Source organism: Pinus tabuliformis, chromosome 1_1 (assembly GCF_031772625.1).
Source record: "Pinus tabuliformis cultivar Carrire ecotype Pingquan chromosome 1_1, CPIR1, whole genome shotgun sequence".
NCBI lineage: Eukaryota > Viridiplantae > Streptophyta > Pinopsida > Pinales > Pinaceae > Pinus > Pinus tabuliformis.
The window spans coordinates 558,081,269-558,104,784 of record NC_142297.1 but is presented as its reverse complement, the minus strand read 5'-3'; the positions used below and the strand labels follow the sequence as shown (position 1 = coordinate 558,104,784).

Genomic DNA, 23,516 nt, shown 5'->3' with positions numbered 1-23,516 from the left:
ATGTGTCGGAATATCCTAACATCCCCCCTTAAGAACAACTTGGGATAGGATTGAAGGATTTACAAATATGACACAATAGGAGAAGGAAGGAGGCACTAGAGCCTATCCCCCCTTAGTGACAACTTCCTGAACTCCAAGCATATATCGAAGTTTAGTGAACTTCGCCTCTGTGAGAGCCTTTGTGAAGATGTCTGCAACCTGATCATCTGTTGGACAATATTGCACTTCAAGAACATGGTCATGAATGAGCTTTCTGATGAAGTGCATGTGTAGTTCAATGTGTTTGCTGCGCTGATGCTGGACTGGATCTTTGCATAGCTGAATGGCACTTTGATTATCACACCAAAGTGTGGTTGGATGCTGCTGCTCAAAGCCAAACTCTGATAGGATCTGACGAAGCCACAAGGCTTCCTTACTAGCTTCCACGGCACCACGATACTCTGCTTCTGCTGATGAAAGAGAAATGGCAGCCTGTTTCTTACAAGCCCATGTAATAGGTCCTGAACCAAGAGTGAAGACATAACCGGCAGTAGACTTCCGATCATCAAGGTCACCAGCCCAATCAGAATCAGTGAAACCAACTAACAGAGGAGCTGCTTTGGCACTGTAATGAATCCCAAACTGTACTGTACCTCGAACATAACGAAGTATTCTTTTAGCTGCTTTCCAATGACTTTCACGGGGGTTTTGCATAAAACGAGCAACAAGGCCAACAGCAAAGGAAAGATCAGGACGAGTATGGGTTAAATACAAGAGTTTTCCGACAAGTTGACGGTATAAGGTAGCATCAACTTCAGGAGAAGTACAAGAGACTGAAAGTTTGACTCCAGACTGAAAGGGAGAAGTGGCTGGCTTACAGTCTTCCATGTGAAAATGACGAAGAATATCACAAGCATACTTGGACTGGGAAAGGAAAATACCCTCTTGGGATTGCAAGACTTGAAGACCGAGAAAATAGTGTAAGTGTCCTAAGTCTGTCATTTCAAATTTCTTTTTAAGGCTGGACTTCACATGGTTTATAAGGTTGGGATCACTACCAGTAAGAATAAGATCATCAACATAAAGAACAAGGATGATGAGAGAGTTGCCCACTTTCTTGGTGTAGACAGTATTGTCAGAATGACACCTAGAAAAGCCAGATTCTAAAAGAAAGCTATCCATTTTGGCATACCAAGCTCGAGGAGCTTGCTTGAGGCCATAAAGGGATTTCTTAAGTCGACAAACGAGGCTGGAGTCTGTTTGTATGAAGCCAATGGGTTGTTCCATATAGATTTCTTCCTGCAAGTCACCATGCAAGAAGGCAGATTTAACATCCATTTGATGGACTTCCCATTTTAAAGAGGCAGCAAGGGAAAGAACAAGGCGGATAGAGTTCATTTTGGCAACTGGAGAGAAGGTTTCAGTGTAGTCAATGCCTTCAACCTGTGAAAAGCCCTTAGCAACTAGACGAGCTTTATGTTTATCAACTTTCCCATCTGGTCCATACTTGGTTCTGTAAACCCATTTGCATCTAACAAGTTTGCGTCCCTTTGGTAGAGGAACAAGATCCCATGTATCATTTGTCATCAATGAATGATATTCTTCATTCATAGCTGTTTCCCAATGTGGATGGCCTGAAGCTTCTGCAAAAGTGTCAGGATCATGATTTACTGGAGCTTGAGCCAGTAAAGAAGAGGCTCTTTCAAACTGAGAACGTGTACGTCGCTGATCTGTAGGATCACCGGCAAGATCACCTGCTGCATCCCGAGTAGCACGGACCCATCTTGGAAGTTGAGGATCCTGAGAAGGTGGGGAAGGATTATCATCCTCGCTTTCATCATCAGAAGAAGAAATGTTTTCAAAGATAGAAGAGATAGGAAGAGGTGGCACATCCGCCGGACTAGGCTCGCAGGCCGATTTATTTTCATCAAATTTTACATCTCTTCTAATGATAACATTTTTGGACTTAAATGGAATAAGTCTATAGCCTTTTACATCTTCAGAATATCCAACAAAAGTACATTTCTCACTCTTAGGTTCTAAGGCTTTATGCTTTTCATCTGGAATATGGGCCCATGCTTCACTTCCAAACACACGAAAGTGACTTACATCTGGTTTAATGGAACTCCAGGCTTCTTCTGGAGTGATATTCTCTAGAACCTTAGTAGGAGTGCGATTGATTATATAATTTGCACAATTAATTGCTTCGGCCCAAAAACTAAGACTGAGTCCTTTAGATTGCAGCATACAATTAGCCATTTCCTTTAAGGTGCGATTTTTCCTTTCAGCTACACCATTTTGTTGTGGAGTGTATGGAACAGTATGTTGCATTTGAATTCCATTTTCGGTGCAAAAGTTGATGAATGCATTTTTAACATATTCTCCACCATTATCAGTTCTTAGCTTAAGAATTTGATGTCCAGATTGTTTTTCAACGAATGCTTTGAAGGCCAAAAAGGTGGTAAATACTTCGCTCTTGAGTTTTAAGAAGTATACCCAAGTGCGTCTGGAGAAATCATCAATGAAAGTTAAGAAGTACTTGCAGCCAGAGAATGAAGCAACAGGAAGAGGACCACATAAATCACTGTGCACAAGCTGTAAAGGGGCTGAGGCGTGCCAAGAGGCACGTTTGTCAAAACTGTCCCGATGATGTTTTCCGAGTACACATCCGGAACAAACACCATCTTTGCAAGATACCATAGGAAGACCTGTCACCATGTTTTCTTTACATAGATGCTGAAGGGAGCGATAGTTTAAGTGACCATACCGCTCATGCCAAAGTTTGCTCACTTCATCATTATGAGCAACAAATACTGAGGGAAGATGGGATGACCCAAAGTTGTGAAACTTATACAACCTTTTGGAATCATCAGCAAGACCAGTAGCTAGAATCTGTTTAGGATCTTTTAGATCCTTGATTACAACATCATGAGGTGAAAATTCAACAATTTTACCTTCACCTGAATGAGTTATCTGATAGACAGATAGAAGGTTGCAGGATAAGTTTGGAACACATAATACATCATTGAACTGACCATTGTCTAGATGAACAGTTCCAGTCCCTACAACATTAAGAGATCTATCATCACCAACATATATATTTTTGGTGTTACAATCATTTAAAGAAGAAAACATGGCTTCGTTTTTGGCCATGTGACAAGAGGCTCCAGAATCAATGAGCCACTCATGAGAATGAGAAGAAGAAGAAGATACATTTAATGCATAACCAGACTGAGATGATTGACGATGACATGCAGAAAATGCCGTTCCGGAAGTTGAAGTTGAAGTAGGCTCCAGATGGATGTTATGTTTCTTCATTGCGGCTTCCAAGGCTTCCATCTTCTTAAAGCATTTAGATTCTAAGTGGCCATCTCGATTACAAAAGTTACAATGTCTGTCAGTCTTCTTCCATTTGTTTTTATTGGTCTTGTCATATTGCTGAAATGATCTTTCATCTTGAGGCTGAGTTGGTTTAGGACCATTCCTTTGAGGATAAGACTTCTTAGGATTCTTTGAATTTGGTTGCTGCTGGGCGGCTAACGCTTTCGAGGAAGAGTTTCCAAGATTAAGAAGACCAAGGTGTAAGAGTTTTTCTTGTTCTCTTATTAAGGAATCACAAAAGGAGTCAAAGGAAGGGGCTTGTAGTCTTTGCCTTGACAAATGAAAGCTTCCCTGGTAGAATGGAAAGTGGAAACAAATACAGAGTAGGCTGGTCCCAACTTAGTAAGGATGGAATAAATAAGGTTACCATCTTCTTTCTTAACTTTAACACCTTCCAAGAGATATCTAAGGGTCTTGAATTTGGACAAGAAATCTTCAATGCAAGAAAAATTATTAGGATCCAAAGTAAGCAACTCATTCTCAAGTTGATGGGCTCTAATTTCATTTTTAATCCCAAAAACTTTAGCAAGTTTTTCTAATGCTTCATGAGGAGTTTCAATTTCTGCAATGTGGAATCTAAGATCAGGAGAAACAGACATTCCTATCAAACCACGTGCTTGATCTTGTCGATTTTCCCATTTTTCGGCCTTGTCTTCATCTTTGGGTTTCTTCTCTTGGTCTGTGGCTATTCTGAAGAGACCTTTACTTCTAAGTAAATCTCCCATGTAGGCTACCCATTGGAAGTAGTTAGTGCTGTCAAGAATGACTTGGCATGGACTTTCCATTTTTTGAAAAACAACTGAAGCTGAAGATGCTGAAAGTAAGTGGTCCAATGGATAGATCTCGAAAAAATAGGCGGTTTTAAAAAAAACGGCTCTGAAAAAGGCTTCCGGATGAAGAAGTTATGGCTTTTTGAAAAAAAATTGTTGACGTTGCCGGCAAAGTGCGCGAATGTGCGGGAATGAAAAAATCCGCCCCCACAAAATGGAGACTTGAACCCAAGACCTCTACTCTCTTAAAAGGTCTTTGAACCAATTGATCTATACAAAATATTTGAGAGAGAGAGAGAGAGAGAGAGAGAGAGAGAGAGGGGGGGGGGGGCCTCGATTTGCGTGCTTGCCTTGGGAAGACTCTTTTCCCCTACAAAACACAAAACACAAAACCCAACACGAATATCCAAAGAAAAACGAACCTTACGGCTCGAAGTTAGCTTTAGCCAAAAAACTAGAAATTTAAAAAAAAAATCTCAAAGTTAGCTTTTAGCCGAAAAACTAAATATTTTTCTCAATGTTTCTGATTTTCCGAGATCACACTAAGGTGCAGGGAAAAGAGCATACGCATGAGAAAAATCCTTTCTTTCTGTTTCTGATTTGCCCAGATCGCACAGAGTCGCAGGGCAAAGAGCATACGCAGAAATGAAAGGTATAGATCCGGAAAAAAAAAGGCTAAATAAACCGAAACCGAAATAAGCAGAGAGAAAATGACAGTAAACTGCAAAAAAAACACTGTATACCTCCCGATCTGAAAAATGACGCAGCTAGGGCTACCGGAAACCTTTTCGCGTGAAACGAAAGGGGTTCCTCACTGAAACAGATGCTCCGAACGCAACAGAGCAGTCCTCTCGGCCCGAAAGCAGTCAGAAACAGCAGATCTAGGAAACGACAGCCGCATGCAGTTCTACCGGCTTCAGATTTGGATCACCAACGGACGCGGCCCTCAAATAGCTCCGATACCATGTAAGAATTTACAGGGTAAGTTCCTCAGAAAGAATACCAAGAGGACACCGCTCACAACCAGATCTCAAATCAATACACCAGTATTTTTGACGTGGTTAAAACCCTCAGAGTGCAAGGAGGGAAACAGTCCACGGCCTGTCCCAACGTGGGTACAGACAATTTATTAATCAAAGAATGAAAATTTGCATAAGCTTCTCTCATGCACGGATTACACGAACAATGACCCTCCATGCGCTTTAAATAGAACTCATGGACCAATCGGGTGTCAAGCCACGGATCAAGTGTCGGTAATACCGAGGTGAGAGTGAACCGTCGGATCACTACATATCGTGACCGTCGGATTGTAAGTTACAAAAAGTACAACGGTAAAGAAACACACTTTACCTAACTCTAACCTAACTCTATACTAGACCAAGTTGAACTTAACTATATCCTATGTGTCGGAATATCCTAACAGTATTCGTAGATGATGAAATCTTCAATTTGATACCTTTCTTGATGGTTATGATAATAAATGATGTCTTCTTGATGAAGATGTCTTCCTTCAAGTATGCTTGGATAATGATCCTTGACTCAAGAAGAGGGAGATCACCTTGATTCCTTGATGGTGATGACAACGCCTTTTTCTTACTTCCTCAAAAGATAGTGTAGAATGTGATTTCTTTTTCAAGTTGCTTCAAATGTAGAGTCTTTCTTTGATTGAGTGGATGTCGGGTACTTGAGGTCTTCGTTTCTTTGTGATGAATATTGTTCAATTTGTAGGCTCCCCAAGAATTCCTTAATTGCTTTCTTCAAGATGATGAGAGGGCTATTCCTTCTTGATGATTGATGCTCTTGACGTTTCCCGAATGATCTTGTTGTGCTTCGACCCTTGAGTATCCTTCTTCAGGTTGCCTTTCCTTGATGTAGTCACCTTAGCTGTCATACCTTGTTGAGAAATGTATGTGCAACAAGATAGGTGATTTCTCTTAGTTTGATAATTGCTTGTGATATATTTTACTTAATTTAATTAGATTTAGTTTTTACTCGATCATATTTAGTGTTCTTTTCATCAAACATCTATCAAACCATAAAGAACAATAAGACAAGAGGACACAAGATATAAGCTATCCGCCAGGGACAAAACCTCTCATTTGAGAGGAAAACCCACAAGAACTCCTCTTCTTATAGAATTTCAATTTACGAATTCCAAGACCTATGACCCTTGACCAAGACCCCTCCAAGACCAAGTCAAACTTCTCACGGATGAGCTCCTCTTCCACAAAGTCAATGATAGTCAAACTAGCCTTCCAACAACTGCTTTCTTCCTTTTCGACCTCAATTTTTAGACTTGCACTTTTGACTGTGATTTTCGACCCCTCCTGCAGTAACCCTAGCTTGCACGTGTGACAAAAATATGGTGAGGATTGCCTCTATTCTTCTTCGCTTGGGCAACAAATCTCTCTTCAACAATTCAACTTGAATATCAATGCTTCTTTTACCCTTCACGTGGCTCCTTGATCTGACTGTAACTTGGTCTTGCTGTAGGTGAAATGATGCCCTAATTACAGGCCGCACGTGTGAGAGATTTACCCAAAACAATCCTCAAGAAATCCGAATTTTCCTTCGTTCTATCTTCTTCCTTCTTCGTTGGATTTTCTAGTGATTATTGTGCTTCAGATCGAACTCTTGTTGTGTGTTTTGATGCTCTTCAAAGTGGTCGACTAGCCTCATATATATAGGCTTCTTGTCCAATTTATAGGCTGACTTCTCCCTCTCTCTAGGCCGACTTGACACTTGGAAGGGCCGACTAGTCTTGAAGCATTATGACAAGGTCTTGGAGGGATTATGACACTATTTTAGACTCAAATAAATTTTCTTTACAATATGTAACATGCCCAAATGGATCTTCCATACATGACAATGAATCAATTGACTTGTAGACTTAATGAAAAGCCCTAGAAGCACTCAATGGGTGCTTGACCTAAAAATAAATTTCTGTTGAGCATGAAACCCATGCCTCAAGAATAACAATAATAAATTTATTTTTCTCATTACATCAAATACATAAAATCATGATTACATATGTCATTACAAAGAATGAAGCTAGTTACATATTTTAACACTTTCTTATGGCTTATCTCTTTTCTCTTTTGTTCTTGGGTTTCACACTACATTTTATGTGGTGTCTAAAGTTTTGGAGTTAGTCACATGACATAAATGAAAAAGATCTATTGCTATAGTGGCTAATGTGATGACACTAGAAAGTTATGGCATCAATGTTTGGGTTGTACATTTTTTGTTTGCTTGCAACATATGATTTCTTTAGAGATTGTTATAAACATAAGTACTATGATAAATAATAACTAATAGTAATAATAGTTAATTAATGGAAGGTCATTATAATGAAAATATGTGCCTTATCAAAAATACATGCCTCTTAATGAAAGGACACTTCCGCTTAGGTTTATATTCGGGGTCCTCATTTGTAATCATATCATATCATATTTATCATGTCTGGCCACAATAGACTTTTATATATATCGTTAATGTACCTAAAATCGTGGTTAAGGTTGTGTTTTAACTTTTGATCATTTGTTGTAATACTATGAAGTGGTTGAGGCTAGCCCACTTGAACTTTTACACATATGCTCGTTAACCCCTCTTGAGGGTAGTAGCTTAGTTGAGTTCCACCAAACTTTCAGGATTAGGGAGCATGAGAACGGGGAGATGCACATAGGGGACATGTGGAATCGCCCTCAAATTTTGGGAAAATTTAAAGGGGATGGGGGACATTGGGTACCTACCATAGGAGTCATTGTCTCAGAAAATATAAAAATGATAATGATAAAATCTCAACAAGAACAATTCGTTCCATGGAAATTCATCATTGTGCAATGTAAATATTAAAATAGTAAAATAGTTTTGAATTCAAATTTGTAAATGATATAAACATGATTTAGATTAAGATTCGGTAATGAAATACATTGTTTCATAAACCATAAATGAAACAAAAATAGTAAAATATTGATATGCTGATTTAAATTCATCATTCTGGAATGCAGTAAGTACTAAGAAAAATGGCAGATAATGAAGTCTGAAATAGTAAATTGATATAACTCAAAGTAAAAAATAGTAAAGAGTGACAAGTCAAAGACACGGCTTGAGGTATTAGTATCTAGAGTCAAGACTCAAGCATCAGTGAGTGAAATTGAATAAAATGTAAATAAATAAAATTAAATTTTAATTAATTTTTGGTTTTTGCTTTTTTCGTTTCTTAAGCATTTATAGGAAATGTTTTTTTGGGGGGATGCCCATAAGCTCCCCTTTTGTGTGTGTTGGGGGGGGGCGGGGTGGGGGGTGTTGGGGTGCCTACAAGCACCCTTTTTCTTGGGAGTCGGAGGGGAGGCAGGGTGCCCAGAAGCACCCTTTTTCTTGGGGGGTGCCTAGAAGCACCCTTTTTCTTGCAGCCGGGGGGGGGGGTGCCTAGAAGCATCCTTTTTCTTGGGGCGGGGGGGGGGGGGGGGGGGGGTAGGGGAGTGGTGAACGCCCAAAAGTCCCCGTTTCGTGGGCCGATGTTTAGAAGCACCTCTTTTCTATGGGGGATGCTCAGAAGCACCCATTTTTTGGGGGAAACTCATGCACCACATCTAGGAAATGTTTCCCTCTACGTTTCCCCAAAAGGGGTGCATGGGGAAATGTTTCTCTAGGCGCCCCCCTGTCTCAGTAGTGTGGGACTGGGGAACTTGCCCCCATAGAACACTTATATAAATACAGCCCAATTCTCATTTGTATAAAACCATCTTGTGATCTTTCATCTTCTTAATATCTCTTATAAAGTGTTTCATGCCTAAGGGCACCTTTATCTTTGGTATTCTTTTGTGATTGCTATTTCTTTATTTTATGTGCCCTTCGGCATGTCTTGTGTAGCAAACTTGTGCTTGGGTATTTTTTTTTTCTCTCTATAGTGCACTTGTGACTGTACTATTGAAGAACATGGGTTTGTCTTTGGTTCCATTCGATTTTCCTTCTTTCACTTGTGATTCTCAACAATTTCTATATTACATAAAACAACGGGTACAAAGGAGGATACAGTACAAGAAATCAAGCTTGCCTTATTGAGATAATGGCTGCAGTAAGGTCAAAGTAAGCTGAAGCTGAGATCTTATTTGAAATATTGATGCATTGTTGGAAAGGGCTTGAGTTAAAGAACATGATGCTCGGTTAATGTCTGAAACTTGTGTAAGCTGTTTGCTGCTTGACTTTTTAGATATACACAATGGAAGGAGAAAAATATATGGTTGCAAGGAGGTGGGGCCATATCAAAATTGTAAATCAAAAGTGGATTTATCAATCTATTGCAGCAAGAGGTATATTTGAATAATGCCACTTTTATGATTAGTATAACATGGCAATTGGCACTATTAATTTTCTCAAGAAAATATTTTTAAGATTAGTAACATTTTTAACATCATTGCTCCTTGCTATTTTGACAGCATGTCTTGATGAGGAGTTATATCCAGTACAAGCTGGAAGTGTGTCTTCAACACTTCCCAGTAGATACAATTCAATGGAACGGTCTAAACAAGACAAGGAGGTTACATCTCTGGTCATCTCAGCTACTTTAGACAGTTCTGTATCACAACCATTCTCTTTGGCAACTTCTCCTCATCCAGCAACAACCAAAGAGAAGGCAGAGACAGTTATTCGATCTGCTGAAAGTACTTCAGAATATGCTGAATGTATTGCTGCTGACTCTCAAACAGAGGCCAATGATCTTTACCTGGAAAACTGTAAGATTCTACTGGCAGGATTTGAGCCGATTGAAATGCGGAAGCTAGTTAACATGGTTCGGACTGGTGGTGGTTCTAGGTACATGACGTTCAATGATGGCCTGACACACATCATTGTTGGAAAACCATCAGAAATGTAAGCGATTGGGTTTGCTGTTTGCTGTTTGTCTTCTGGTTATAGTTTTAAACTAAAATAAATCAAGTGCAAATCTTAGTGTGTTTGGAACAATATCTGAAATGAAAATGTATAAAGTATTTGGCTTAGGCTTCTTACAGAAACTTTTTGCAATTTTTGGTTCCAGTAAAGTGTTTAAAATAAAAATAAAATGCTTCCAACCATTGTTACTAAAGTTTGTGTTTGATAATGCACCAGTCAAATCAAGGAGATCAGGAAACTTTCAGTTCGAGGCATTGTGAATGTTGTCAAACCTATATGGCTTGATGACTGCAGTCGACATAGAAGAGAAGTCAGTGTCACTCAAAAGCATATTGTTTTTGAAGATTTTATTTTTCATGGTAATATGGGAAATAACAGATAATGGTTTTTGTCTTTTAAAATTGTTAATCAATTTTTTATTTCAATCTGTTCTTTCTGCAATTTGTTCTCTATTTTCTTACAAGATGAGTTGTGTGTTAAATGGCTCTGTACAGAATAGAAATTGTTGAAATATATTGGCATATTCTCCTATGTAAAAGGTTCTCTACCAACTATTGATAAAATGACATCATGAAACAGGGATTGAACCTAAGTTAACACCTAATGTGGTTGGCTCTCACTTGAGTTCCGAAGAGGATAACTGTTTAACAGCTTTAGATAGCTCAAAGGAGGTGTCTAAAATGGTTGGCTCTAATTGTTATTCTCAAGGGGAGAATGCTGTAATAGCTTCAGACTGCTCGAAACATGGACATATTTTGAATGAGAATAGAAGCCATTTAGCAAATCAGATACATGACGGAAGCAATAATGCATCTCTAAATAGGGCCAATGATGCATCAACATTGAATTTGCAATGTGCTAGTACCTCAGAGAAGAAAGATTGCTTACCCAAAAAGATGAAGGAAATGCCACATATGCACCAATCACAACATTGTGGATCCATCCAAGATCTGAATGGGCCTTTGTTAGAAGGCGCTGACATCTTTAAGAGATGCAGATTTGTGTTCTCCAATAGTTTTCCAGGAAACAGGGTAAGCATCTCAGGAGATTGAAACTGCAAAACTGTATTATTTGGCCATTGTGTGCTTCTCTGTATTTTCTTAGCTGGTTAGCATTAGGAAGGTTTAGAGGACATAGAGTGTGCGAGTTATAGTTAATATGGCAACAAGTAATGGTATCTCCACCCTTTCTTCAATGAATGTTTTTGAGCTTGATCTAGAAACAATTTTCTTTGCATTTCCTTTTTTCTCTGTATCAGGTTAAGTTCAAAACCTTAGTTGAAGAGAGGCAGATCCTGCCATGTTTTTCTCTTACTTTTGGTTGTTGCTCCCGGTAAATTCGTCAGACTGAATGTATTGTTTCCGTGACTAGAGAGATGAAGTTATTCAATGGATCCATCTAGGAGGAGGAGTGCTTGTGGAAGATGCAGAAAAGAGAGATGCTGATTTTATCATTGAGTGCCATGGATCAGGCAATAATTTAATCAGCTACAATTCTCATGCCACAGTTATTTCAAGCCATTGGATCAGATGTTCCCTGGAGGTATGGCTATTTAGATGGTCCCTGCTGTTTTTCACTTATTTTTACATTATAATTATGATAAAATTGCTGGTTTTAGTTTTTACTGTACTCATTTTTCACATATTTATAGTTTTAAGAAGTGTTGAAAGTGAAGCCCCCCCTGAAGCTATGACTTTCAAATGATAATTTAGCATGAATTGGTCAGTAGATAATATAATGTGCCCAAATGACTTGAATTAAGAAGAAAATTAAATGTAACAAACACAACGTCATTCCAAGAACATGTGAATTATTGTGAAAGCTTGTATTTGACTTGTAATCTAGGCTATATTTGTGTATGGTTAATATAGATGGGAGGTAATTCACAATATACAATGAGAATGCCCTCACTCCTGCGATATCTAGATTTTTGCATGAACCAACATAGATCCATCATAACTCTTAATCTACTAAGTGCTGAGAGTGATCAAATCTCTCAAGATGCAAATCTCTTTTTCAGTGCAAGACTTGAAGATTTGCACTGAGAGAGATTTGATTTCTCTCGGTGCTTGGTAGATCTGGAGATAAGATGGATCTATTTTAGTTTGTAATAATATTATATATATTGTATATAAATTTCACATCTCTATATATAGAATTTTTCTTATTTTTATTTTTATTAGAACCTTGATAATACATATTGTTACATAGATACGCGCTTGGCATTTTGTTTTGACATGTTTTATAATTTTTATAAGTTTTTTTTTGTTTTTTTGTTTTTGTTTGTTTGTTTGTTTGTTTGTTTGTTTGTTTGTTTTTTTTTTTTTTTTTCTATGTTTATTAATTAAATTTAAATATCAAGCTCTGAAATAGTGTGACTACATATATGGATCATTATTATTTTAATTTATATGGCAAAACATATTTTAATTTCTAGCTACTATTTATATTTTATATAGATTTCACATCTCCTCTATCTAGAAATATTTTTATTTTAAATTATATGTTTATTAATTAAATTTGAACATGAAGTTTTAAAATATCATGGTTAGAAATATGAATGATCAGTGTTTAAATTTCTTTTAATGTGATATCCATATTATGATTTTTTTTTCTTTGTAAAAACTGTTTGTAATTTTATTAATAAAAGCACAATTACAATATAACAAATTGAATTGAATCGACTTATTATTTTTATTATTTTTCATTTTATTACTTTTTTAATTGAGTCGACATTATGTTTTGAGTGCAAAACTTGAAGGTTTGCACCTCAAGAGATTTGATTCCTCTTGGCGCTTGGTAGATCTGGAGATAAGATGGATCTAGACTAGTTTTTAATAATATTATTTATATTGTATATAAATTTCACATCTCTATATATAGAATTTTTCTTATTTTTTTTATTAGAACCCTGATAATACATATTGTTACATACATACGGACTTGGCATTTTGCTTTGACATGTTTTATAATTTTTATAAGTTTTTTTATGTTTATTAATTAAATTTAAATATAAAGTTCTGAAATAGTATACCTACATATATGGATCATTATTATTTTAATTTATATGGCAAAACATATTTTAATTTATAACTACTATTTATATTTTATATATATTTCACATCTCTCTATCTAGAAATATTCTTATTTTAAATTATATGTTTATTAATTAAATTTTAACATAAGTTTTAAAATATCATGGTTAGAAATATGAATGATCATTATTTAAATTTCTTTTAATATGATATCCATATTATGATTTTTTTTCTTTGTAAAAAGTGTTTGTAATTTTATTAATAAAAGCACAATTACAATATAACAAATTGAATTGAATCGACTTGTTAGTTTTATTATTTTTCATTTTATTACTTTTTTAATCGAGTCGACATTATGTTTTATTCTCTAACACTTTACTACAATATCTTATCTAACATGCACTACAACATCTTCCCCACACTGGGTTGTAAAGTGTCTCTTGGAGCAATGGTGGTTGGAGAACAAGATTTCCCTCAACTAACGAGGATTTCCTAACTAGCACGTTCTTTTGATAACATCTTTGTGGCTAACTAGGGGCTTGTTACCCATCACTTGTGGGTAGTATGCATAGGAGAAATTTTTTTCTCCTAGATGGTTCTCTGTCGGCAACCAACAACCCCTTGCAACCACTAGATAGTTCGATGTGCCATTATCTTCGCTACTTGAGCCAGCCATGCGGTCCGTCACCCATCTGCTATGATCGAATGTTTGAAGGTGGGCCTCCCGATCTTGAAGGTATGGCCTTTCATTGGTATAGTTGAGTAATTTCCTTACTTATCATGGATACTTTTGGGCATGGATTGGTGGGGGGATTTGACAGAGAGAGTGGGCTAGGTCTATATTCTTGTCTCCTCCGCTCGATTTGGTGGTTACCCTTTTATCCTAGTTCCGTGGGATCTCCTTTACTGGCCATTAGCTTTAGGGTTGGCACTACATGGGAAATCTTATTTTCGGTTGCGTGGTCCTGCTTCCCGACACCATATACATCACTCTCTTCCGTTCATTCTAGCCCCATTCATCATTTTTCCAATTCGGGCCCACATGTGGCGATTGGGTCTACATGGGGTTGGCCTTCCCTCCCCTTGTCCACACCTTGGGTCGGGCCTTGAATGATGCCCCGAAGGTTGATGCAGCTAAAAAGAAAAGAGAAAGTATAATTTGGCCACTCTTAACAACAAATGTACCACAAAATGCAAAAGATGGTCAGGACATACAAATTTAGCACACGAGAAAAAGCCAAGCATGAGCTCAACCCCTTATTTATGGCCATCACCCTGGTTCCTATGGTCGTCAAATGAGCCCCCTCCACATTAAGGAACCCATGATTGTCACAACCATTAGTGGGCAATGAAATGGTCCACTTTAAAATGGGATACCTATTGCTATATCCTACACATCATGCTCTCATCCCCTGGAGCCTCGAGTAGTTATGAAGAAAAATCAATCAAAGGCAAAAGGTATATGAAGAAGGGTGGAAAAACAAAGGTTGGGGTAACTCATGTACCGCGATTTGCACCCTCCTATACTCACATACCCAGGTGTGAGCTTCCCTCATTATTGCTAGCCTTGTACCATGAATATGTGGTTTGGATTATTCCCTTGATCCCCACTCCATTCCATTACCATATCATTTGCCACCTGCCACTTGAAGGATGTACCATGGAGATGTCACCCCCTTTAAAGGTTGAAACCACCTAATAGGGTCCTTGATTAACTGCCTCATTGAGCTTGGAGACACTTGTACAAGCCAAAGCCCACTATGGAAGGGCATGCCACCATGAAGTGCCCCATTGATTCCATGGCTTGTAAGCTCTTTTACTTGATTATTCTAATGAGTTGCTGTATTGGAGTTCAATAGGAAGCATATGATCTTATGCAAGATTTCAAGTGGGTTCCCATTCGAGTGTTGGTCTCCCTATACGGGGTCCTAGCCCTCTAGAGGGCCACATTGGCACTTGTAGGGGAGCGTTGAAATCCATGGGCCTCCATCATAACAGAGAGTATTTCATGGATCCCCAACACCACTCATTGATTGCTTGTGTTCTACCTTTTTGGATGAGGATGATGCACCTCGTTCACCATGCTCAGCCAACTCCACACTTGCACCATACACATGGCAGATGATCCAGGGTCCAGATGAGGGCTTATGACAACATCCTAGCCCTTATAGATGGTTTACAGACAATTTCGATCCACATGGAGACCCATGAGGATGTCCTTCTGCCCCTCACACCCACTTGGGGGCACCACAAGGATTTGCTTGTAAACAAGGGGCCAACCCCTTGTCCACTATGTTTGAGGTCCATTCTCATATCATGGCACAGTCAGGACTTCATTAGGCTTCCTCAAAGGCCCAATGACTCACTTTATTGATCATTCGACCCTCTTGAGAGGCTTATTATTGTGTCATTGAGCTATCTTGGTGGGCTTGTCACCAAGGGATGTTATTATTGCAAATGATTTTATTATTTGGGGCTCAATTAGGTGAAATTAGGCAAATCAAACTCATTAGTGATTGTATAAATACACGTAAGGTGATTCATTTTCATGATCATCACTTGGATTGGATTGGTATATCTTAAGAGGTTTTCGCACTTTTGGCTGGGTAAACGTTTTGGAGCTTTCTTGATGCACTATAGTCTATGATGTTTGGATTTTTGATATTGTCTTTGGAGCTTCTTTCTAATGCAAAGTTGATGAATGGATATACTCTCTCTCTCATGTAAGTCGAATTTTGATGCTATTCTTGTTATTTTATTGGTTTACTGCATGTTATGGTTATCATTATTCTTGTATGGGTTAAAGTAAATGCGAAATTCTTTTGGGAACCTTGAATAAGTGATTTAATGCATGCGTTGTACTTGAAGAGAGTGGGTGAATGTTCCTAGAGGCACCTAATAGGTTTTAAGCCTCGAAACTTCATCTCTTTGGAAAATTTGAAGTATAAATCCCTATTGACCTAGTTGTTGCCCTTGGAGAGGCTAGCAAAGATCAATTAGGGCTCCTTAACTCACAAAAATTCTCGATCCATGTGTATCTTGTCTTGATTAAGCCCAAGCAATAATGCACTAATCCTCGTATCCCTTTGGTGGTCAAATTTACCTCTCTTTTCTTCATTTTTCCAAATTTTAGGCCTAACCCTAGAGGGTCACCTAGGGCATCAAGCGAAATCTTTTATAGCCATCCAAACACCTTGAAAATTGGTTCACAACTGCGCTGGGGTCTTCTCAAGTGGTCCTCCAAATTTAAGCACAATCTGACAATGGAATCTTGAGATATTGCAAGCCCTAGCTCGAGGATCATTTCTCTCCCTAGGCTGATTTGGGTTAGTGTCCTCATTTGGATCATTGCATTTCAATCCTCAAAGAAAATTTGTCCTTTGATCCTCTTCTCTTCCATAATTAGGTCAAGCCCCTCCTTGGTTGATCAACTCCATATCCTTGACCTAATTCTGCGTCCACTTGGTCTCGTGCGATCCTGCAACCTCACAACTCTAGTTATGCAAATATCACACAAGGACCATTTCTTCATAAGGATTCTCGGGTCTAGGAACCCTCTTGACAAGACATATTCCCAAACTCTAGTCTCAAGAATTTTCCTAGCTGTTCCTTTAGAGCCTATTACATTTCTTTTCAAGCAAGAAAGCCATATTGTTGAGTCTCTGTTGTAAATTGGCCTTAGGGATCATTCCGTATCTTATTATTGATCCATTCATCTAGTGATTCCCCTTATATCGAGTCTCCTCCCATCGGTGAAAGTTCGTAAAGAGAAGGGAGCCTTAGTTGAGGTAACAATGGGTTATCCCTCCATTATTGCCCCTTGACCTAGTAGTTGCTCTATAGGATCCCCTCCTAGGACCCCTGCTAGTTTGAGCGTTAACATTTCGGTGCCGTTGCCGGGGACACAAGACGTGCATCTTGTTTTACATACGACATCATTGAGATATTTTTATTGGTGACTCCATTGGAAGAACAAAGCCCTAGTTCTTCATTGAATTTAAAGTCAATGCTTGTAGGGTGAAGCAATCATTTCTCTAGGCATCTTTAAATTTACCTCGACGAATCCTACATAATTTACATGTATATCTCAATAGGATGTCTTTCTTTGATGATTTTCCCACTTTGGACATCACTAGCATCCTTGGGCACCCTAATCATGTCATAGGAAGGATGGTACGTGGGGTGCCCATGTTTGATGGTGATCCACTCTCCACAATTGATCATGTAGAAAGATTTATTTCACATACTTCAAAGGAGAATGTGGTCCATTAGGATGTCCATATTCTTTTGTTCATGAGCTCTCTCCATGGTCATAACTCATGGTTGCATAATCACGATCCTAAGAGCCTCTCATCTATTGAGGAGTTCTTTGAAGGATTTCTTATACATTTTCAAGTGTGCCCCACACTAAACATTCAAGAGGAAGCTTTCATTGAGCATCATCATCACCTTGGGAATCTAGATGATGAGCAAGAAAGAGGGTCCTCCCTGGGTCCACATGACGAAAATAGGCATGACGATAATTCCGAAAGCACATGTGATAGGGAGGGTGAGTTTGTAAAAGTCAAGGTTAACCCCATGTTTTCCAAGGATACTACCTATGATGATCTACCCTTTGAAGACCTTGGAGAAGGTGATCCCATAGCCCTCTCAAACATTGATATCAACGATTACTTACTTATTCGAGAAGGGAAGTGGGAGGTCTGTTTCGACCCTATCTATGACACCGATGACGAAGATATCCATAGGACCCTTGTTTTTCCTCAAAATTCTATGGTTGTAGTAGCTTCTATGTGGACCCTTTCCTCAATCTTTCTTACATTATCACTATTTATGAGGAATCTTCCATATCTCCTTAGTGTGATCATCATGGGCCACGTGCTTGTTATGTCTCTCTATTTCATTGGTCTCCCTTTCCTACTAATCAATACCCTATTTTGGCCGTAAAGCATGACATAAATAATAAAGACCATGATGGGTGTGATATGCTTGAGGTTGCCATCCATAAAAAGTTTATGAGCCTAATTGTTGACATCTCTATCTTTTGGTTAGAAGAGAGGATCTCATGGAGTAGATTACATCCCTTTGTTCCCTCTTCTCCCATAATCCTCCATGTATGGGCATTTTATTTTCCCACCTCCTGCCTTGGTGACCCTCCATATGATTGTGCTTGTCCTTTCTCTTCGATTTGTTGCATAAGTAATGATTGGGCAAAATGTTTTTATGTTGATCTAGTGATGTCTGGGTTGCATTGGTTCTATGATTACACTTAGTACTTGCACAATGCAATATCCATGTTAGGTAGGGTGCATTGCATGTTGATTTTTCTCAATAGAACTAACATCATATGATATTTTCATGTTAGATTAACTGTATTTAGATCAAAATTGCATTAATTACTTGCTTAAAACAAATTATTTACCAAGTCACCAGATGAACAATTGTTGCTTTGAGGATGCTACACTATCCTAAATGAGATGCAAATCCTACAATATAGGTGAGATGCAAAATTTTGGTTTATTTTAAGTTATATGCTTATTCTAGGTGTGTTCTTCCTCTTAACTATTTTGAAACTAGTCTTGAGAGTAAGTTGTGAGAGAGAAACAGGGGGGAAGCACGCCTAGGCTTGGTTAATGATACCTCCCCTGGGGTTCTAACCACCTGAGACTGTAGCTATGACAACTGCAAGGTCACCATGTTAACTACTAAATAATTTCTAGACTCCTCAAGCTAGATGAGAAATGTGGGCCTATCTCTCTATCGAACAAGCTTATGCTCGGAAGTAAATTAATTAATGCAAGAGGATAATCCTAAAATGCAAGTGCAAAACGTGAGTGTTCTTAAGGAGAGATTATATGATTACTTAAGTACTCAATTACAATGATCTTCAATTATAAACAACAAAATACTTAAACAATAAACAATCTCAAACACAAGAGAAAGTGCTCAAATTAAATGGTGCTAGAAAATGTTGCCAGTAATATTATTAGACAATTAGCTTAAGAGATAAATAAGACAAGATCAATGCTACTTAATACAATTAGTAATTTTCAAGTGCAATCACCAATATGCCGATTAGATATACATTTAGATCTCTTATCACAATTAGAATTTAACTCGATTATGAAATCCACAAGAGATATCCAATTTAACAATGAACAATAAATCCACTTATCCAATGACAATAATGACACCGAGAAATTAGGAGCATTAATCCACAATGTCACCTAGAGCAAATCTCATCAACAATTACCAATCTAATTAGGGCACTTATGTGTGTGAATGCGAGAGTCCAAATAGATGCCAATGGTGCAGAAAGAAATGTGGATCAACTAATAAGATACTATAGCAGCAATAAGAAAATCAACCGACTACTCAATTTAACATTTATCCAAGATCCACAAGATACAAGAAATCAGAGCTAAGTGAGATTAGATGTCTTTCAACTACTTTTAATACCATTGAAATTTTTATATTAGACCCCATGCAATAAATTTTAGACCTTGAAATATTATTACAACCTTCAGAAAATGATTAATCATGCATAAAGATGCAAGCCTAATGAGTGCTAGTGACAATACAATGATGAAATATGGTTAGCAATGAGTTATTATGCCACTGTTATGAGATTAAATCACTGCTGTAGATGTTTTTATGTGGCTGTAGCAAACATATCAGATCTGAAATAAACCAAACAATCCACAAGAAAACCACTTATATGCACTCAAATTTACTTAGGCTTACTTCTCAATGCTCTAGGTGAATTATTGATGAATTTAGGCTTGTAAAAAATGTGCTGGGCCTTCTGATATACTGCTGTCATGAAATACTTCAGAATTTAAATTTATGACACTGATAAAATTAGTGGGTTATAGAGCAAACCAAAAGGCTTTAAGGCCTAGTTGAAGGCTAGGTTGACCTCCAATGAGTTTGGCTACCTGCAAACACGAAATTAGCTCAAATAAATGCTGCAAAACCACAATGTTAGCCTACTAAAACAATACAAAACCAGAGATGATTGATTACAAGGCTAGGGTGTTGAAGTTTCTAAGTCTAATAGTTAGAAACCCTCCATGCACTTTACTAATTTATTCCTACCTACTTGTTCTATTCATTAATAAGTTATTTACCATGTAAATACTGAAAATAAATACAAGTGCATGCTCAACACATTACAGATCATCAACTGAAGGAAACAGAAACAAGCACACAAATGACACCTTTATTTTTGGACTAATGTCCCCGGAAAAACCCATTGCGGGAAAATCGGTGCAACTATCTGAGGGTTTGATTTATTAAGCAATTTCAGAATACAATCTGGGTGACAAATCCGGCTCACCCAACAGAGAAAAATCTCAGCAGTGGTACCTCTCCTTTGAAGACAGATGCTCCAGTTGAAACCCCGGATAAACACTTCAGTAGCTCCTCAGCTCTAATCTGCCCCACGAAAAACCCCACCGTCAGCCTCTAGGGACTGTGTTAGCCTCTTCTGCCCTCTGCGTCAGCTTTCCTAGCAGTTCTGACAGTTCCTGACAGTTCTGGCTATTTCCGATAGTTCCAGCTTCTGCCCTCTGCGTCAACTTTCCCGGTAGTTCCGGTAGTTCCTGGAAATTCCGGCTGTTCCCAACAGTTTTTGCTTTTGCCCTCTGCGTCAGCTTTCTTGGCGGTTCCAGCAGTTCCGGCTTCTGTCCTCTGCGTCAGCTTTCCCGACAGTTTGGGCTTCTGCCCTCTGTGTCAGCTTTCCCAGCTGTTGCGCTGATCCTCCCGACACTATCTCTGTCTCTCTGCTTCTATATTCACTGCCCCTCTTTTGCAACTCCAGATCACTCTCTCAACTTTCTAATCAAACCCAGCCCTAGAAAGTCGAAATCTTGATCTCTTGGTGTGTTCTCCAAGTGACCGTCAAGCCTCCTCTTATACTTTTCTCGTTGACAAATCAATGGCTGAGATTAAGTCCCTAATCAACTGTTAAGATTAGATTTGGCTTGATCCATGACTTTTAGACCATTCTAACATAGTTTTATATTAGTTCACATTAATATTTTAATTTCTCTAAGTTTAGACTTAGGGACTCCATTAAAAATATTAATTATTTTAATATCTCCCAAACTATTTAGAATTTGCCCAAACTCTTTCTGGGTATTGGAGATTTCATGTGCTTTAGACTCTCCACCAATTTTCGTGGCTAGAGCACATCTGATGCTACCCCAAATCAACACTCCTTAGTGAGGACTGTGCTCTAGCAATACTCCTCACTGAGTATCATCTTGATCATCCGGCATCAGTCCCTGATGCTAGGCCTGTTGCCCATCATCTGCACTGCTGCATCTCGTCCTGCTACCCACGGCTCTGCCACTGCCACTGTTGCATCTGTACGACAACTCTCTCTCATCCTGTTGAATCGTGCTGCCCATAGCACTGTCACTGCTAAATGCTGCACTGCAACTCAGTTACTGAGAAGTAAGTAACTGATCTCCCAACGCTGACCTCTCTGTCAGGGTAGAGACCCTCCTGATGCTGAAGCTCCCTTTGTCGCTGACAAGTGCTCCCTCTCTGACCTTTGCTCTGTTGCAACAACTCCTTGCATCTCGCACTGTTGCACACCTCTCTGTGCCATTTTTCACTGGTGCAACACTCCCGTGCCTCTCGCACTGTTGTAGCTTGCTAGCCTCGAGCTGTCTTGGGAATCCTGCACTGTGGTTCTCTTTGCCGCTTCATCCGCATCCGTCTCCACTGACATCTGCTAGTACTGCTACTCCTCATCGGGGCTCCCGTAGCAAGGTATAATCCAAGAGGTTGGGTACCTCGGGGATCCTGCGCCTCATTGCCTGTAGTTCGTCTAACTACAACTCGATGTCTCCCCATTTCCGCTCAAGTGGCGTGTGTGCACTCATGGCACAGTCATCGTCTGTCTCCACTTCCTTCTCTGCGCTTGTTGGCGCTGCCTTGGTCTCGGAGGCCTCTCCCTTACTCTTCTTCCTTGGACATTGGGTCGCATAATGACCTAGCTCCCCACAGTGGAAGCATTTGACCTTGGAGAGGTCCTTCTTCTTCCGTTTCTCTTGCTTTCCCTCAGATGCTAGGGCAACATCCTCCTCCTCCTTGACTTTGATCCCCTTTCTGCTGCTTCCCGCCTTGCTTAGCCTTCTGATCTCTTCTTGGCGAAGAGCCGCCCACATTTCCTCCCAATGTGGAAGGGTTGCTTTGCCCAGTATACTTTGGACAAATACCTCCTAGTCTTCTGAGACTGTGTTCAAGGCTGTTCTCACCATCAATTCCTGATCCGGCGTGGCCCCTATGGAGGTCCGTTGATCCTGGATCTGATTCAGTCGACCGAGGAAGGTGTCGATTGGTTCTCCCTTCTTCATCTGGTATGACCACAATTGATTTTCTAGTAACATCCTTCTCTGCACAAAAGTATGTTGATACAATTTCTTTAGGGCCTCCCACATCTCATTTGCCGTTTCCTTCTCGGCAATGTGTGGTACTACATGGTCCTTGACCTCGTCAAGGATGATGCTCTTGGCCCTCGCCATTGCCTCCTCGTACTTGTCATTATCAGCTGGGTCAACTGGGATCGCTATTGTCCTCCAGGCGAAGTGCTTGACACGATTTTTGTCAAGTGCAAATAAGATTCTGGCCTTCCAGACTGTGAAGTTTGAGGCTCTGTGCAGTCTATCCTGGTCTCTTACTCCGTGTAGTGCCATGCTTCTCTTCAACTTACCTCTTGGAAGTTCTCGATGTGACTCCCTCTAAGCCTTGATTTCCGTCTTGGAAACCCTTCTGCCGATGTTGAGATGCCCCCTACTCTGATCATCTGTGCAACGACACCACTGATCCAGATTTCTTGGCTAGAAACCTTTGGTAGCAATTCCCTTCTCCTTGGCCTTGCCTTGTTAGGTACTGTTCTAACTACAGTACCCCACCAGCTCCACTCTGCAACTTACCCACAACCTCCTAAGCCCCAACAATGTGAAGGTGAGAGCTCCTAGGCTCTCTACAGTCCCGGCACCGGCAAACTAGCTCCCTTAGCCAACTGCGTCAGTTCTCCTGGGCTCTCTGCGTGAGCTTTTCTTTGCCTCTTTCAACCTCTGCGAACCTATTCTTGGCTCGAACTTGTTGAGGCAGGCACTGTGTCACCCCTTCCTTGCTGCTTTGCGGCTAGGAACAACTTCTGTCACTCGGGACAACTGTTTTTTGCTGCTGCTGCTCTACTCTGCTGATGTCCTCAGTTTTCTTGTGATCTGCAACCACGCTCTGATACCATGTTGAAGTTTCTAAGTCTAATAGTTAGAAACCCTCCATGCACTTTATTGATTTATTCCTACCTACTTGTTCTGTTAATTAACAAGTTATTTATTGTGTAAATATTGAAAATAAATACAAGTGCATGCTCAACACATTACAGGTCATCAACTGAAGGAAACAGAGACAAGCACACAAATGACACCGTTAT

At 39.3% G+C, this 23,516-nt stretch overlaps 1 protein-coding gene across 4 annotated transcripts in view; it reads left to right on the top strand.

The window, feature by feature from the left end:
- MEI1 (transcription coactivator) overlaps positions 1 to 23,516 on the top strand; it is a 289,974-nt gene that overhangs the window by 199,222 nt on the left and 67,236 nt on the right. For all 4 annotated transcript variants that reach the window (XM_089392279.1, XM_089392278.1, XM_089392280.1 and 1 more), the window contains 5 exons: positions 9,353 to 9,445; positions 9,572 to 10,004; positions 10,242 to 10,384; positions 10,605 to 11,056; positions 11,397 to 11,567. In XM_089392279.1, coding sequence (XP_089248405.1) covers positions 9,353 to 9,445; positions 9,572 to 10,004; positions 10,242 to 10,384; positions 10,605 to 11,056; positions 11,397 to 11,567 — 1,292 coding nt within the window. The remainder of the gene's footprint in view (positions 1 to 9,352; positions 9,446 to 9,571; positions 10,005 to 10,241; positions 10,385 to 10,604; positions 11,057 to 11,396; positions 11,568 to 23,516) is intronic.